Genomic DNA, 17,463 nt, shown 5'->3' with positions numbered 1-17,463 from the left:
TTTGGGTCAAGCCCCTCGGAGTCTCCGAAATATATCAATAGGCTCCATAGGAATGGCTATCTTCCATGTTTTCAATCTCGGTGATAAGAGCGTTTTGTTTCTGGGTTCAAAAGCTGTGCAATAAGAGAGTTTCCTTGGTTATTTCGAGGTTACGATTTCAGTCGAAGCTATGAGGGCCAATAAAGATATTCAAGAAACTTCTCTTTGCCACTAACAAACAAACTCCTGCTATACTATACAAAGTCGCGCCTTACTGAAACAAACAAAGATCGTGCTTTGTACCTACAGACTCCCATTTTCTACCAACGCTTATGTAGGCAGAATAGGCGAAGAATTGTATATTGGAAGAATAAGTCACATAGAAAGAATCTAATAGGAAACCAATAAAAGATGAAAGCCCACGTAAAGAAGGATGACAAGGAAAATCAAATGTCCCATTTGGCGCTGTACCATTCTACCCCTGGGTTCGCTTTACATGCCCTTTCTCCGGATTCAATAAATGGATTTGGGCCAGACAAATAGACCCAATTGGACCCTTCAGACGGTTCAGGGCAAATCGAAGCTAAACTTTCCTCGAAATCCAGCCGAGATCTTCCTTCTCCAGTGAGGTGCACATGTACTTCGAGAGATGCTGTCGGATCGGCTACCATACTGCGTCAGTATACATGTGTGGAGGTGAAGATCATGGAACTTTGCACTACCTTTCAAAAATGGTAGGTCGGTATAGTCTGTCGCTTTCACGCTCCAAAAAACGACACACTTCTCCCATACGGAAACAGCTTTTGTCCCTTTTTCATTTCCTAGCTCACGAGGATCTGTAGTAAGAGTCGCTTGCTGTCTCTTCCTTTCAAGGAAATCCCGGGCTATGGCTATGGCCCCACTCACACCAGTACCAGCGACAAAACATATGACGGTCCTGTACAGCGAGGGATCTGCCTCGGAGAAGTACGGACCTTCAAGCCTCAGAGAAATATCCACCCCCTGTGACGGATAAGTGCGTCTTAGACTCTTGCTAGCAGGCTCAATAAGAGGCGTGCTGATTTGCTGGCTGTTGCTGCTGCTATTATCTCCATCCCCGGACAATTGTCTGTATCTATCGGCGAGACCGGCTAGTTTATCTGTCCACTGAAAGGTCTGCTTGGTGGATTTGTAGAACAATCTCAGCCCGGTCGACCGTTTATGGTTTCTGACCTGTGGGCCCGGGAGGCTGTCTGGATTGCCACGCTTACGGAAGAGAAATTGGATCGGTATATCATCTCGGGACTCGGAATTGACTTCTTTCTGAGAGGCAAGAGGGGTAATAGTGGTGAAAGGATGGAGCTCCCGGGAGGAGGATAACGAATGGCGAATGTAGAAATGGGCAACTGGGGACTTGCACGCACATCCGTCGATTCGATGTCTAGGGAGTAGCATATCGATACTGAAAAATAACTTAGCGACCGGGTTTGGAAGAAGAATGGCTTCACTTACCAATACCATCCTTTACCTAGATGCGCCACTTTGCCTGGCACACACTCTCTCAACTCGTAAAGTCGCATACCCCAGTCGAGCACCCACATGGCAAGCCCTGGAGCTACACAGTAAAAGACCGTACTGGCGTGCAGACAGATTATTATGACGGCCACAATACTCAGGAGGTGAGTAAAATAAAAGAGATTGAAATGCTTTAACCGAATTCTTGGTAACGTGGTGACAAAAATGAGACCCATGATCATGGCGGAGGCGAGACCAGTGAATATTAGGGAGGCTCGCCAGATACCCAAGGCAGATGAGTCTCCCGGCCAAGTCTGGAAGTATAGATATGTTGGGTTTAAGACGGGGAATACTGGCCGAAGCTTCTCCGAGAGGGTGTAGAAGACCGGTACCCAGGATACATAAAGGAATCCATGGATCAGGACAAGGATAAAGAGAGTGTATGCTGCCAACATATGAAAAGTAAGCGTGGTTGAGACGGAGAGTTTGAAGAATGACGCTAATGCGCTGTGTCGAGAGACGGGGATAAGGACCATCCCCATTGTGACATCGCAGAGGTGGCCAGTTAATGCAACCGCAGCAAGACGGCGATTTCCATCAAAAACGCCATTTTCATGACCTCTACCATCAAAGTAATCTCGCAGGCGAATCCACCAGACACCTACGATGATGCCGTATAGGCTGGTAACCCAGATGGATCCAAGTAGCGCGCTGATAGCCAACCGCTCACCCACCAAGGGGATCTTGCAATCAACTAACTGTTGCTGGAGAAAGCGACGCAACTGGGGCTGAAAAGCACGAACGGTGAAGAACACCATGGACAGCAATACCCAGGAATACCAGATCACCACATGTAGTCGGGCCTGGAGAGGAAAAAGCCATTCTCCACAGGTACCAGCATAGCAATGATGATCTGATCGAAATGTCAAACCGATCGAGAGACCAAAGGTGAGAAGAATACTCCCCGCGAGAGGATAGAGACACGTTCTCGGAGTGATTCTCGTCATTCCAAAAAGTAGCAGCACAAAGAGAGGTGGAAATTGGAGGCCACATCGATTGTACTAATATCACTAGTGGGTCTCAAACTGCGCAATGTAGAGTTGACGCCAATCTACCAGCAGCCTTAAGTGAGAGTGTAAGGGATCTTCATTTGTCTCTGATAAACACTACAACTCCCGCGTCTTCGTTCCCGTTCTCGTTCTCGTTCTCGGTCGGAGATTTCTCCCGGAATTTATCATGTCGGATGGCGCCATCACCATCATTCTAGGTGAATATCAACCTTGATACTGCGCTCTTTAGCTAGTATCGCTTTCTGTACCCCTCATTGTACCTGCAGTTTCTGATCCGTGAAGACTTGTGCCTCCTTACCTCCCTATTCTTGGCGCAGTTTGTTGTTTAATTGTTCTCTACCACCGATCTTTTAGTGAGCATTTTTGGATCTTTTATCTTAATTAGATGAGAAATAGCTAGAAAAGAGAATCGTTGAAAACCCAAAACAGAAGGGTTCGCGATCAAGTATGGAGACCCTGTCTGCTTGTCACAGGCATATATCTGTCCATTCTATTCAAAGCTCACGATTTGATCTATTGGGTGATGCCCGAGCTTCAAATTTCTTTACAATGTGAGCCCTCACCTTCGCCATGGCTGGTGAGGTCTTTTGTCTGCACCAATCATGTAGCCATCACTAATAGTATGTCGTTCCCGCAAACAAAACAATTGGCTTGGCGGTCTGAAATGATTTCGTTATCAGCCAGGGTGGAATCAGTTCTTTGGGCAATAATTTCAATGGCTTAAGCCGACAAACCAGGCTTTGCTGTTGTGGAACTAGAATCGCCGCCAATGGGTCTACTTTTGCCCGCAGCTGACACCTCCCATTGATTCATGCACCGCACTAATCCACAGTTGAGCTCAACAACTGGCTGCCATGATGGTAATACTTTACGAACGCTTTATAGATATCGCTTTATATGGCACCAATGGCTAAGTCCTTCTCAAAGGCTTATTCCCTGTCTAGATCCTCACTCCAGTTAGTTCTCCCACCAGACTTTCCACAGCGCAATCTGGGGCTGTTTTAAGCCTGACGATTCTTGTCCTCAGCAAATCATTAGATTGAGAAAGGCCACTGTGCATCTTCTGATAAAATGGAATATAAATAGATGAGAGATCAGAAAGTCAAACTATATGTGTTGGTGGAATCTGTGTCAGACTCATCATTCTAATGTTCTTGATATTATCGGACAATCGTACCCCATTTGAATAACATTAAAACAAAAAGGAATTAGTGATGAACTTTCTCACCTAAACAATCTTTCAATGAGTGCGAGGTACTCAATTGCATCAAGTTCTGAATTTGATGATTCATCTCATGGCAAACCTTCATATCTCCAAAAGCGCCCATAAGAATGACTGTCGAAGGGTCGCTTTTTCTCCCAGATTTATTCTCCTCATCTCTGGAGAATGAACTTCTCCACGTAAGGGTGGCTTGGTCTTGCTTTTTTGCATTCTCTTTTTGGAAGATAGTAGCGCATGATAATCTTAATCTTCAAATTCTGCAGCGTCGGACTCGCTCTCGCTCTCGCTTTCCTCCGGACTCATCTCATCAACCTAACCCTTCCACTAGCTTTGCCTAGATATGGAAATTTTGGCGCCGATCGCAATCCCTTGTCCAATATGTTTATACCGAGTATGAAGACGCCCGAATTCTAAGAAGGACAGGTACCAGGGAAGTACTATTGGCTAGTCAAGACATAGCAGAGCATGAACCCCTTCTAACAATTTGATAACTCAAGGGACTCGGTCGCTATTAGGTATAAAATGCTCTCGCTCGCCTGTCAATAATAAATTTTTTTTTTTAGTCTAACACCTACGATTCAATCTACTTAAACAATTTACCAAAGCCTCTACATCCTCACGCAATGAAGGTCAGCAACATTGCCCTGACCGGTGCGGTGCTCGGCATGGCCCAGGCTAGCCCTATTGCTACCCGTGAAGCTATCACCGACGGTATGTTGTCCCCATAAATTCACACTTGATACGAATTTATAATAATCTTGAATTATCCAGCCGATATCCTCAACTATGCCCTCACACTCGAGCACCTCGAGGCTACCTTCTACGCGGAGGGTCTCAAGAACTACACCCACGAAGATTTCATGAAAGCTGGCTTCAAAGACCCATTCTACGCCAACCTGCAAGAGGTCGCTTCGGACGAGAAGAAACATGTGGACTTCCTGACACAGGCGCTAACCGGTGAGTATCAAATATCATATTAAGAGTCAAATCTAACAACAATTTCTAGCTGCCGGTGCTTCTCCCGTCAAACAATGCACCTACTCCTTCCCCTCGACCGATGTAAAGACCTTCCTAGCCCTTGCTAGCGTCCTTGAAGGTTTTTTTTTTCTATCCATGATAGCCATTCGATCTCCACTAATATCTATGACTAGGTGTCGGTGTTAGCGCCTATCTCGGTGCTGCTGCGTCCATTGCCAACAAAGACTATCTTACCGCTGCTGGTAGCATTCTGACAGTTGAAGCCCGCCATAGCGCCTACCTACGCGCCACTATTGGCGAAGTTCCCTTCCCCCAGCCTTTTGACGATCCTCTCGACCTTGACGAGGTGTACACCGTTGCATCGCCTTTCATTACCTCATGCCCCTCCAGCAACGGAAAGCTCCCGGTGAAGGCATTCCCTTCGCTGACGTTGAAGTCAACCCACACCGTCACCAGTGGCTCTAAAGTCAGCTTAGTGGCCGGCAGTGGCTTCGACGATTCCAACCCAAGCAACCTACACGCTGCTTTCATTACTGTCACTGGACCTATCTGGACTCCTCTCCACTTCACGGGTGATAACTCCTTTACTGCGACTATCCCTAATGGTATTTCGGGCCAGAGCTACGTCGTAATCACCAAGGGCAAGAGCCAGGTTACCGACGACAATATTGTCGCCGGCCCTGCTATTATTGAGGTAATCTAGATGTCTCTCTTGTTTTCCTGCCAAGTCGAGTTTTTGTGAGACTGACCTTGATTTTTCAATAGATTGCTACCCCAAAGAGCACAAAATAAGCCGACCGAGGGCTTTTTAGCTAGCAAGGGCGATATGGACTACTGTTTTGTCTCGCCTGAGAGCAGCTCCCTGAGTCAACTCCAATCCTCAAGGGGGCTGATACCATAAAGCTGGCATTGTCACCATAAACTTCTATTCTTTTCTTCAATCAGGCTCTTCTGCGGTGAATGGTTGAGCTTTGATACGATCTTTGGCACGTACTGCTGTATGGCAGAACAATTATAATCAAATATTTTTCTCGATTCGCTACAACAATATCATTGAGTCCTGTGATAGCAACTATGTATTTCTTGTCGCAGCTCAGAAGTGGGCAATCCAGACGTGTATGAGCAGTAATTTGGAATGGGACATGATTCTGCACCTCAACCAAGCAAAATAAAAGAGCGAAAATAACAAGCGGAAGTATAATTCGGCCCTGCCACACTAAATACGCTTCTGACATTTGAACTTAACGAATCCCCAGTCTGATCATCACGCCCCGAAAGAACGCTCGGCTTTCAAGCCTTTCGACTACTGTGTCCTTCGTATTCTAAGAAGAGATCGTGACACTAGCACTACCAGCACCACTCCATGCCTCCACCGCCACGACCTGATAATTGAAATTGCTGTTGCCGAACCCATGCTGCGCCCAGAAGTTGAAATGGTTGGCAACAGTCACCGTTCCAGACGTGCGCCCGCCCTCTCGAACAGAGAAGAACTGCGTGAACGTGCTCGTTCCCGTGATAGATGGCTGGTTGGTCCGGATGTCGGTGCAGACTTGGTAGGTGCCTCCATCAGAGGATACGGTACCAAGGCTTGTAGCCGAGCTCGAGCTGCAAGGGTTGTAACTTCCATAGTCTTCGACGATGTAGTACTCAGCCTGAGGGGAGTTGACCCAGCCATACACTGCGAGGTAGGAGCCAGAGCCAGAGGCGCTGTATTGGGCAGAGTAGGTGATTGATCTGATAAAGGTTAGATCCGAGCTTAATGTTGAAGGATATAGTCACCCACTTAGAGGAGCCAGTGGTCCAGCCCAGTCCAACGACGAAATCGGAGCTAACTCCATCCTCCCAGTACATAGAATATGTTCCGGCACTCTCGCTGTAGGTGAAGTCACCAAGGTTGCCGTTATAATTCTGGACGTAGTTAATACCAGCACTTCGCGGCACCAAAACAGGCTCAGCGGCAGGTGCAGCGAGTGCCGTGGCTAAGAGGCCTGCGAAAGCTGCAGTGACTTTCATGACGATTGAAGAGAATAAAATGTTGCTGAATGGATGCGTGTAGCTACAAAAGAAGCCTATGCTGTAATATTAGTCTTGCTGTGAGCTGTTTCTACCTCTATTTGTAATCTGTAAAAAATACTATTTATCCTTTTCCCCCGCTCGACGAAGCGGTTTGGATATGTGGATTTTGCCGCGTGACCTTTGTTGAACGGAATAGAGGACATTGCTTTGAGCCTGTTTCCAGGGACAGCTCTATGGTTCTAGGTTTCCGGTGTAGCTACTAATCTTGGCACTGCATTTAGCTAGAAAGACTACAGTGGGCTAGGACTGCACTTGGCTAAAAGATCAAAGTTGGCTAGAAGATCAAAGTTGGCTAAAAGGACTACAGGAGGCTAAAATGACTATAGTTGGCTAAAATGACTATAGTTGGCTAAAATGACTATAGTTGGCTAAAATGACTGTACTTGGCTAAATGGACTACAGTTGGCTAGAAGGACTGCAGTAGGCTAAAAGGTGCGTTAGGGTAACATTTGGGTTGAAAGTGTGGAGGTGGGGAAGTGGGGATTCTTCACAGGTTTCCCCGCAGAAGTTTTGCCGGCTCAGAAATCATGATCGCCGGCTAGCAGTAAGGAAAATCCCTATGATTGTAGCTGATGGCGACTCCCGGCTCTTCTCGCCCTAATCTCATGCTATTTGACTTGAGCTTTTTGACCTTGGATTCAATGCTACTAACAACGGAAAAGATCATTCCATCTAGGCCGCGGCAGTATCCAAGAAATATATGTGTATCCATGGATACTTGACAGGACAGACTGTGTGACATTGACTGGTCTACCATAGAAGGTAAGCACAACGTCCAAATGTTATAAAGGAAAACATGTAATACAAAATGGGACACTCTAATATCCATCTAATATCGGCTATAGCAGGAGTTGGAAACACCTTGCCCCTCAGATACTTACTCTTTATTTCTCGGCTGTGTATTTCAAAAGGAAAACTGCTTAGAAAAGCCACCTTCCAAAGATTGTAATTTGTTGCTATGCTCAAATAGAGCTAAGGGGAAGGCCATGTGCAGGCAAAGCAGAACATTATTTCCGGTCCCATGATGCGGTCTCTTAGATTCCAATTGACATTCCAATTAACAATGCAAATTTCCCATTTTCTTGCTTGGTCTGTCATAGTTCAAAGCCTGGACTATATGCGTATTCATCTTCCATCTGAGCCGCACGGGATATTGTCGTATATTTTCTAAACATATTGCAAACTAATCTATTTGACCAGTACTTTTGATCGAATCAATTATAGTATCGTCTGTCATGGGAAGCGAAGACAATATATCTATCTGCTGTTAGTCGAAACTTGATTTGTATAGATCACACAGCGCAATTAAATCTTTGTCACTCACAATGCATGAATAATACCAGGAATATCACCCAATAAGGTCAGTAATATGTTAATGCAGAAGTCTGCTCCACATCCTCTTTTTAAAAGGACTGCAATTGGTGGCAGGAAAACAGCTAAAATGCCAAGACAGATATCCCTAGCGAATAATGTCAGACCTGGAAGTGTTCTCTCTTTACATCCGTAAAATGTTGTAGATCTGCATTTCCGCACTTACGAAGCTGTCACTGGCATTTTGCAGGAAACACGCCGTTAAAATCGCGTTCTGTAGTTGTGAAAAGTTTCTGAAATAGCGGGCAGGCGATACATTAATAAGTAGATTCTAATCTGCGATTTAAGACTGATTAAGTTGACGTCACTATTTTTCCCTTCTTTCGATTACAAAAGCACGTAATCAACCACGTAACCACTTTTATGTTCGAGAGTACACTGAAACAGTGTTAGCAAGATTTTAGGTTACTCATGGCCTACGTTCATAAAGGGTTTGGCTGTACGCGGTGGATATTCATTGTACCATCAAAGGTTCAACAGGAATGGAACCCACTCCACGCTTTCTCCCATACTGTACAAAGCATTTTGCCGGTCGGAGAAAAACAAATAACTTTTAATAAGTAAACACTTTATTCCACACTCGCATGCTTTGCTCAAAAATATGCGAAACGTCATTAAATCACTATTCCGGCCATCGCTTTCGATCACGGTCACTCCACGGAACTTTCACGCTTGTACCCCGAATCTACGAGTGAAGCGTAGGGCAAGGGAGTTCCCTCGACGAAACAAAGATCAAGAATGAAAGAACAAAAGAACAAAAACAAATACAACAGATATTGTATGCCGGTGGTCAGCTAGCGCTCACGACTTTGTCCCTAGGCGGCTTGCCGCCCTAGCGGGCGCCGCTTCAGCCCTTCACCTGCATGGCCGAATCTGACATCCAAAAGTCGCATTCGAGATACGACAGGGAATAATATCAAAAGCATCATGTGAACTTAGGCTTTCTCATGCTTTATAAAAGTCCGTTGTCGCGACACTTCAGAACTAGATCCAAGGGATTCGGTGTATAGCTCGTAATGGAACCGAATACGTGAAATACGAAGACGCTTTGATAGCTTTATACCTCGCGAGAATGGTACTATGGCATTCTTAGTATGGGTGGAAGACAAACTAATTAGATCGCCCGGGAGCATGGTTTAGGTTTGCTTAATTGTAGATCATACATATATTAAGAAAACTATGCCGACGAAGCGTATAGATTCGATGCCAAAGGTTTTCATGGACGTCATGGTTTATCTTGCTAATGGGAGTTTGACGGTAAATCTTGCGCAAATGCTCCTAGGATCATTAGTCATATTCTTGATCATAGCCCCTGTTATAATATAGATCTCACTTCAGGGTATACTCTCACGTTTGATTACTATCTCTTTCTATCCAACTTTCTTCATCGCATCGCTTTCCGGTGGAATGCAGGCAAAAATAGTCGAGATATCTGCCGCAGGTGCTGTGTACGTAACATTCCACTTTTCGTCAATCTGACTCGACTTCCAAAAGTGAAGCTAATAATTAAGCGCTTGAGTGCTACTGTTTCGATTGTCTTCATAACGCAGGGTGGTGCCTGAATCAAAGTTGTGGTTTGATAGATGTATATTAATCCTCCAGTTGGCGCAAAATATTACGCTCATTTCCAAAGTGCACTCGAGGATGAGCTAGTTAATTTAATGTGCAAGTGCACCACCTAGTGTAGTGAGTAAAGCAAGTCGATATTGTAACACCGACTCGCTATAGTGTTAAGTAGAAGAAACGCCTTCGAACAACCGAGGTACTATTTAAGACGATACTGAATATGGTACGCAGAATGAAGATGAAAGGATGTTATTCACAGCTACAGACAGCCACGTGTATGTTGGTCTGCAGTATCCGCGGACTCAACATGACTGATATCGAGGACAGCTTTATATATGGTTTAGTATCGCTTTCTGAATTCTATGGGATTTTTCATTCGGGGCTTAGTATAGAGAAGTACACGTTACCTAGGTTGATGCCAAGTGCTAATAAAAAAACTCTCATTAAACTGCATCTCTTATAAGATGATTGAGAGTATCTGTGATTGCGCTTGAGTTCATGTTGCACTCCACGACGAAGTCACTCGTGTTTCAATTTTTGAGTCTCCTAACGCTTCTCGTTCACTGCTTTCCACTCTCCATACGCACCCTTGATACCCAGCGCGGTGAGACCGATGCTCGCCTCATCAATCCTGTTGGATTTAATGCGCTCCTCGCGCGCCTCATCGGCCGTGATCTCTCCATATTCCAGCTGATCCATGCGTTGCTTGTGCTAATCGACTGAGCGGTAGACTTTGTGAGCGGCGTGAACGGTTGCCGTAGTGGCTAGCCCGGAGGACAACAGCATATCACGCTTCATTTTCTTTTCCTTTCTCTTTTCATCTGAGCTATCCCCAAATCGGAATCGCGCTTAGAGCTCGACCAGTCCTCATGTGGGTAATTATCAGGGTACCTGTTCAAGGAACGTGGTCGGGCCAGATCTCGAGAGCCTCGTTGTCGTCCGTAATCATCTTCATGATAGTTGTTTTCGATATCCGAGCTCGAATACCCATCAGAGCTATAATCCCAATTCCTGGAGTCGGGATCGCGCCTAGAATAACTTGCTCCGTGGTTGGATTGACCATCTCTGTCTTTGAATCGAGCGCTTCTTTGATCATCGCTTTCTTCATGGTCTGAAAACTTCGTTCCACGGTGCCAGTCATCCGAAACACTCTGACTGCGTTTGTTCGATCTGTAACGGTCATTGTTGTAGTCTTGTGCCGGAGATCTCGAGCGAACAAATCGGTCATAGAGCTCCTTTCCCGCGAAGGCCACCGCACCTACTGCAGCAGCTTTCTTAAGGTTGCTCGATGTATGGCTTCCGCCAACTCGACGCTGAATCTCAGCTCTCTCTTCACGGCTCGGGGCACCTTCATGTAAGCCCCGAAGTGTAGTACCCACGATGTGGTGTTTCTGAGACTTGCTTGGATCCTTATTAATCAATCCATTGGTGATAGCTGCCGTCACAACATGCTTCCCTTTGTCTCCCTTCCATTCTCCAGGTTCTTTGCGCGTCGAGAAGGCCTCTGCAGCACCGGCGGCTATGAGGGGAAGAGCAGCATGCATTAAAAGCTGCCCGCCCTTGCCGCGTAAGAAGCCACTGTGGCCCTGATCACGGTTACTATCATTGGGGCCTTGATCATAACTACAATGCCGGTCTTGGTAGCCATTGGCTCTCGAGGCATCATCCGTGGATCGGCGATAATTTTGATCGCGGGATGAGTGGCTGGGCCTAGATGAAGAACCGCTGGGCCATTCCAAATCTACGGGTCTTCCAGTCAGCAGAGTATTTTTGAACCCCGAGCGAAGCATAAGAACCTTTGTTTAGACGAGATGAGTTCCGCTGGGAACGATTTTCTAGGTGATAGGCAGGGTCCCCACCAACTGACGATGATCGACGTTGAAATTCGTGTCGTGGACGGTGTGAGCCATAGCCGCGTTTTGCATCGTATCGCCGACTATCGGGGTTTTCATCATAATAACCTGCAGCATATCCACGGTTGCGACCATGGGCTTCGCCATAGCGGTGGTCATCGTGGTACGACATTAAGTTTCGATGGAGGCGGGGGAAGTGGTATCATTCGTAAAACATGGATCCACAGGAGGCAAAGCGATCAATAAACTTGGTACTAAGTAGGAGAATATAGTAGACACGGTTTCTAGATTGATTTGTTCTAGAGCCAGCTGTGGGGTTTCAGATAAGGCTAAGAACAAAAGTCCCGGTCGCTAAGGACTTGATTAATTTATATCAGCCATAGAGATTGAAAATGACGTCGTGTCAGCCCACATCGTGTGGAGATGCCATTGCTTCTTGGCATCTGTCGGGTTGCTTAGCTCGTGCTTGTGTGTGGTGCACGAACCTGTCACTTCCATTCAAACAACGTCATCCCGCATTGATCAGTTCAAGGAAACACTAGTAATTCCCAGCCTCCGTCATATCTGCCATATGTCATATCAATGTTTTTTTTACAGACTCTACGTCGCCCATTAACGTAATCCACGGTTTCGCCGGTCTCAGGGTCGGCCCGGTCACCGAACCAAAATCGCGTCTCTCTCATTACACCTACCGATTCGACCAGCACCCATGCCACCAAATCGCTCTGAATCCAGTCATAAATTGGCCAGACAGGAGGATAAGATCCTGTTAGCTCTTAATGATATGAAACTTGGCACTCTCTACCCGCCGTAGCGAAGCTATACGAAATACCGATTTCCAAAAAAAGAAAAAAAAAAAAAAAAAGAAAAAGAAACGAAACATACAACAGTCAGGATTCGCATGTGGTCACCCACCATACTACTAACTAACCGGCGTGTGGCTTAAGTACGGCTGAGCGGACGGGAAGCCCTGTTCTCCACACCCTATGGTCGTATGTAGAAGGATATGTACTGAGGAAAATAATATAGCGCAAAACATAAGGTGAGTGGAATAGTGACAATATATGTAAAGGGAAACGACAAAACGAGGAAGGTGAGGAATCAAGGTTGACCACTGAGCCTTGGATATAGTCAGCACATGAAAAGCTTACACCTTGGCGGAAAGACGAAGCGAAGGCCTGATAACTTGATATAGTTAGGCAAAAAAAAGGAATTGAAATGAAATAAAAAGAACTGTTAGCTATATAAAGTTTAGCGATACCTGGCGATGTACCTTTTCATCGCTAAGAGTATTTGCTCAATAGCCTCATTATCAGTAACTAAGTGGTAGATCAATCCATCTTGATCATAATCCTCAAGCACGTCATTATCAGTAACTAAGTGGTAGATCAATCCATCTTGATCATAATCCTCAAGCACGGTATTTGCTTGCCGGAGCCTAAAGAACTTAACATACCTTCCAATACCTACTATTCCAAATAGACTTGCAAGGCCCCGCGGCTGTTCAGATCGGCGGGATAGCATGTATCCTAGAAGTTGACTAGTGGCATGAATCCAGGAGGTAGGTGGTGGAAATCCAGTTTGGGAGGACGAAGCCCTTTTGTTCTCCACGATGATTGCCTTGAACATGAGATTTCGACTCAGGGTACTAACGCAAACGTTTGCCTTTGTCTGTGATCGTGATCGGATATAGGCTTCCCGTTCAACTCCATAGCGTTCCGAGATAGGGAAATAGTATGCGAGGATGTTCGTCCAGAGATGATCAACATCAGCCTCTAGGCTTCCAGGTACAATATTCGCTATGTAAGCCGCCAGTATGGGCTGCGTTAGATACTGCGGTCCTATGTTAGTGCCATCAAATCATATTCCAAACTCTTGTGGACTTACAGCCATCTCGCTGAGTTTGGTGGCAGAGGTATGGGTGCTTCTGGCGTTTGGAGGGCTGTAGAGGGACAATTGCTGTTTGAGATGATGCAACTGAGCTGAAATGACGGGGATCTTCGTTTGGTTGGCGTTTTACAGATTGATGGAGACTTGAAAGATCTTTGGGCTGATGTCCGTTGCTTCGACGAGTAGTTCAGCGGTTGTTGGCTTGACCAAGTATTGGAGATCTCTGGATTGGTGTAATTGAAGTACGTAGATAGAGGTTGGTGAATAGTTTGTCTGAATCAGTGGTATAAAAGAGAGGTATTGCTGTAGAGGAGAAAGAGAAATATGGGTATAAGCTCCTTGAACGATTGAGTAGGAGCAGGAAACATAAGGGCAGCAGACGAGCACAAATAGTACGTGAGAGGATACGCGAAAAGTGAAGCCTAAGTGCAATTCAGAATGTCCACAAAGAGATGAGCAGATCAGTAGGGAGCATATAGTGTTAGAGATATCTGGATTGAGACGTCCATAAGGAAAAGGATTATATTGAATTTAGTCCCCAAAGTGAGAAAAGACTGAATCTAATTTGATTTAAAGAGCATTGTTTACTTTCCAGTCTGGTGGATCTCTGGATCTAGTGTCTATCAATTCCATTTGTCTAGGCTCACGGCAGATGTCCATAAGGAGCAAATAAGTAATCAAGCTCTTTCGTGGTAGGAGAAGAGATAAGAATTAGGAGGAGACGAGTGAAGATTTTCTAACCTAGCGGCATAGAGTGGATAGATACTAGGAAGCCAGAGGAGAGGAATCAGAACTGCGAAGATATAGGTCGAGTTACTAGACCAGGGAAGTTCAAGAATGAATGACAATCATGAAAGAATTGGAACACTTGTACCAAATACTAAGAACTTGAGATAGTAATTCTGTAAATTCCCATTTGCTTTTGTAGAAAACTTATCTAATATATTGGTTGGTAACCAGCACTTCTACTCCGTAGCTATCTTATTACTTGATCTACCCTGTAGAATCTCTGCTTTTCTTTTCATCCTGGCCGTAAATTTCAAATGCGTATACCTTGATGAGAGAAAATAGTCAGCGTAGATAAGGGTAGGAGTAGGAGTAGGCGTGGGAACAGTATCGTTGATAAGGAAAGGGTCGAGGTCCAGCCCGTGGAAAACACAAAAAAACAATAAAGTATTAGGTGGCAGGAGTGGGTATCAGGAAATGCATTGAGATCTTCTCCAGATTATTGAAATTCGCGGTTTTGGGGGGTGGTTTTAAATAGTGCCAGAAGTAACACTGGTAGTGCTCAGAAGCGAATATAGGCAAATTAAATGATAACTAATAACAGCCACTCAAGGCGTTTAACTGCCAGCAAGTAATAGGAAATAATGACTCAGATCATGGTGTCTGGCGCCTGCTTGATTTTGGACGCAATGAACCTACTCCAAATCCTACCATCCTGCAATGCTACAATTGAGTCAGTAAACTGCGCATGTGACGGAATAGCACATTGATATTTGACTCACATCAAAATCCCCAGCAAAGGCTTTCAACTCTCCATCTGGAGTGAGTAGTACTGCTTGGCAAGTTGTATTAGGCTTACCAATCATACTATGGCTAAGTTCATATTTCTGATCGAAGATTGGACGTATGGCCTGGATGCCCCCTTCTCCAGCGAATACTTCAAAGCCTCTCAGCTGGTGACCGCGAAGATCAATCTTGATCTGCTTTTGAGGGATTTGATAGCCAAAATTGATGCCTGACATACTTTCGCCGTAGACAAGCTTGAACCCGGTGATGAATGAATGTTCATCTTCAGCAAGAACAGAGACATCGATTTCCAAAAGCTCGCCAGAGATGGTGATCATCTGAGGTGGTAATAGTTTATGCACTCCACGACACCGCTTGCAGATGTCGTTGCCGAGTGGAACTGGAGTAGTGCTGAATTTGTAAGGTCTATCACATTGGACATTCCCAGCAGCTCTCTCCCAGAGTAGGCCATCAAGTCGACTATCGCTCTCAGGCGATATAGTTAGAGGAGCTCCAATCATCATACACCTATCTTTAATCCACTCATTATGAAGCCATTGCAGCCTTCTAAAACGTAATGTTTTGGGAAGACGTCCCGGTCTGCTAGTGCAGCGGTACATCAATCTCCAGTCTTTACAGCCTTCTTCGCAGAGATAGTTGAGATATCCCCGCTCCCGATGTAAAAAGAAGCGTGATTTCCAAAATTTCTGATATCCAAATATGTGGACCATAGCTTTTGACGCAAGTCTCAAGCTGAGGTATTCAGGCGTTGGAAGAAGATAGGCGATTTCAAAGCGGATTTCGAGTGGCAGGAGACAAAAGAAATCATTTACTTGGGTCCCCTCCGTCGAAGATTCTGCAAGTTCCAAGTTGACTGCCTTTGGGAATGTCTTGGCCTCAGCCCGGAAGCCAATGTATCGAAAGCATCTCGGGCTAGGAGTCCCGGTCTCTGGGATCACATGATCTAACAATACCCATCAATTATTCGAGCTTGCTCATGGGTGCGAAACACGGCAAAAGGAGTGGAAAATGACGTACAGACACGATACTGTGGCCAAGGTGCTTCTTCAACTACATTGGCCAATTTGTCGATAGGCACAACTCCTCTGTTGAAGTGTTGTATCAATAATTTCCAGCAGCCTTTATGAAACACGCATGATTTGGAAACGCCACTATTCCAATCCTTGAACCAAGTATGTCTTTCTCTATCACCACAATATTCTTCGATGAGTGCTCGAACTGGCATGAGTTGACCTTCAGTGACCCACTACTATATAAACTTCAAGTCGCAACTGGGTAGGACTTACAGTTTTGTACGTCTTCAGGCTCAAGAGCAGTTCCACAAGACGCACATGGAGGGTCAGGGTAGTAATAAGAATACTCACGTGTCTTTCCCATGATTAAAATGAAGTAATTCTCTTCGCTTCAAACTGCATTTGCTGGGGCCGATGCAGTATGTAAGTGTAGGCTGTCCTTAGCTTTTGGCAATTAGATAGCCATATAGTGTGTCGATCATGATTGCATCATTGACATCAATTCATCATTGTATCTACGAAACCTTGGAAGCCTTTCAATTTTCCCGGGTGGTCTATCAAAGTCACATGACTAAATACATCAATATTGCCATGTTGGATATAATTGGTCGCATATAGCCATATAACGTATTCGCATTGGTCATAACCTCGGCTTGTAAGGCTTTATCCGGGTGTTTCGTGTTTGACTTGAATATTTCATGCACCGTTCAAGCCATTCCTGAGCGAGAATAGATAGTCATTATGAATAATGATTGCCCATATGCATAGGATCACCCGAAGTACCCCCGATAGAAGCACTCGGTTCTATGTGTACTATCCTCCAAGGCCCGCCTCGCCATATATGTAAGACTTCAGATTGTAGAACTGGATCGCTCCACGATGGCATGTAATTGCACATTAGCCATGTCACCGCAATCATGTAGTGAGTAAAGATTCTGCTCTGCCTCGTCCAAGCACATTCGGAGAAAGACTGTGATCTTTTCGCGGGCTAATCATCTAATATACAGTAATTACACTCACGATAAATTGTCAGAAAATGACTCTCGTATCTTCGCTCGCATTTCTCGCGGCACTCCGTTTCCATCTGGACGGACCTTTATCGTCGGGACAGATTCAAGACGAGATCAAGGGCTGGGTACAGTTTGTGACTGAAGAATGAGTCTCTGATTTGGACGATGAGCATGAGCTACGTCAGCGATATAAGCTATTGGGGCGATGGGCTACAACCGATCAAAGCTCCCGTGACGTCTGTAATCACCTTTCTTTTCGCTTTTTTCAAACTAAAATATCGATCTAGTCTTACCATCTCCGAGCAACGCCATCTTAATACCTACCGGCTGTTGTCTCAGCCGACGAAGCCGACATCAACAGATTCGCCTGTCTTGCTCCTGTGGACGGGAAAACCAACCCTAGCAACT

At 45.3% G+C, this 17,463-nt stretch overlaps 6 protein-coding genes across 6 annotated transcripts; 1 reads left to right on the top strand and 5 right to left on the bottom strand.

Moving 5' to 3' along the window:
* Nucleotides 1-562: 562 nt before the first annotated feature.
* Nucleotides 563-2,291, bottom strand: N7503_000601 (ferric reductase-like transmembrane domain-containing protein; the record flags this gene model as incomplete). Its single annotated transcript, XM_057060162.1, has 3 exons — nucleotides 563-643; nucleotides 886-1,420; nucleotides 1,471-2,291. The coding sequence occupies 3 exons, from the start codon at nucleotides 2,289-2,291 to the stop codon at nucleotides 563-565; spliced, it is 1,437 nt and encodes a 478-aa protein (XP_056927085.1).
* Nucleotides 2,292-4,388: 2,097 nt separating this feature from the next.
* N7503_000600 (ferritin-like domain-containing protein) lies at nucleotides 4,389-5,446 on the top strand (the record flags this gene model as incomplete). The annotated part of the gene is made up of 4 exons (XM_057060161.1): nucleotides 4,389-4,476; nucleotides 4,537-4,722; nucleotides 4,772-4,861; nucleotides 4,917-5,446. 4 exons carry the CDS (start codon nucleotides 4,389-4,391, stop codon nucleotides 5,444-5,446), a joined length of 894 nt encoding a protein of 297 aa, XP_056927084.1.
* Nucleotides 5,447-6,065: 619 nt separating this feature from the next.
* N7503_000599 (glycoside hydrolase family 11 protein) lies at nucleotides 6,066-6,756 on the bottom strand (the record flags this gene model as incomplete). Its single annotated transcript, XM_057060160.1, has 2 exons — nucleotides 6,066-6,477; nucleotides 6,527-6,756. The coding sequence occupies 2 exons, from the start codon at nucleotides 6,754-6,756 to the stop codon at nucleotides 6,066-6,068; spliced, it is 642 nt and encodes a 213-aa protein (XP_056927083.1).
* A 3,546-nt stretch (nucleotides 6,757-10,302) lies between these two features.
* On the bottom strand, nucleotides 10,303-11,768 carry N7503_000598 (uncharacterized protein; the record flags this gene model as incomplete). The annotated part of the gene is made up of 4 exons (XM_057060159.1): nucleotides 10,303-10,467; nucleotides 10,507-10,582; nucleotides 10,648-11,275; nucleotides 11,624-11,768. 4 exons carry the CDS (start codon nucleotides 11,766-11,768, stop codon nucleotides 10,303-10,305), a joined length of 1,014 nt encoding a protein of 337 aa, XP_056927082.1.
* Nucleotides 11,769-12,756: 988 nt separating this feature from the next.
* Nucleotides 12,757-13,502, bottom strand: N7503_000597 (uncharacterized protein; the record flags this gene model as incomplete). The annotated part of the gene is given in 4 exon segments (XM_057060158.1): nucleotides 12,757-12,787; nucleotides 12,883-13,047; nucleotides 13,066-13,430; nucleotides 13,497-13,502. 4 exon segments carry the CDS (start codon nucleotides 13,500-13,502, stop codon nucleotides 12,757-12,759), a joined length of 567 nt encoding a protein of 188 aa, XP_056927081.1.
* A 1,372-nt stretch (nucleotides 13,503-14,874) lies between these two features.
* Nucleotides 14,875-15,532, bottom strand: N7503_000596 (uncharacterized protein; the record flags this gene model as incomplete). The annotated part of the gene is made up of 3 exons (XM_057060157.1): nucleotides 14,875-14,895; nucleotides 15,008-15,057; nucleotides 15,094-15,532. The coding sequence occupies 3 exons, from the start codon at nucleotides 15,530-15,532 to the stop codon at nucleotides 14,875-14,877; spliced, it is 510 nt and encodes a 169-aa protein (XP_056927080.1).
* Nucleotides 15,533-17,463: the final 1,931 nt, after the last annotated feature.

The sequence above is a fragment of the Penicillium pulvis genome (genome assembly GCF_028828015.1).
Source record: "Penicillium pulvis strain IBT 33274 chromosome Unknown contig_10_segment0_segment0, whole genome shotgun sequence".
Lineage (NCBI taxonomy): Eukaryota > Fungi > Ascomycota > Eurotiomycetes > Eurotiales > Aspergillaceae > Penicillium > Penicillium pulvis.
Note: the sequence above shows the minus strand (reverse complement) of the source record. Positions and strands in the feature narration are given on the sequence as shown.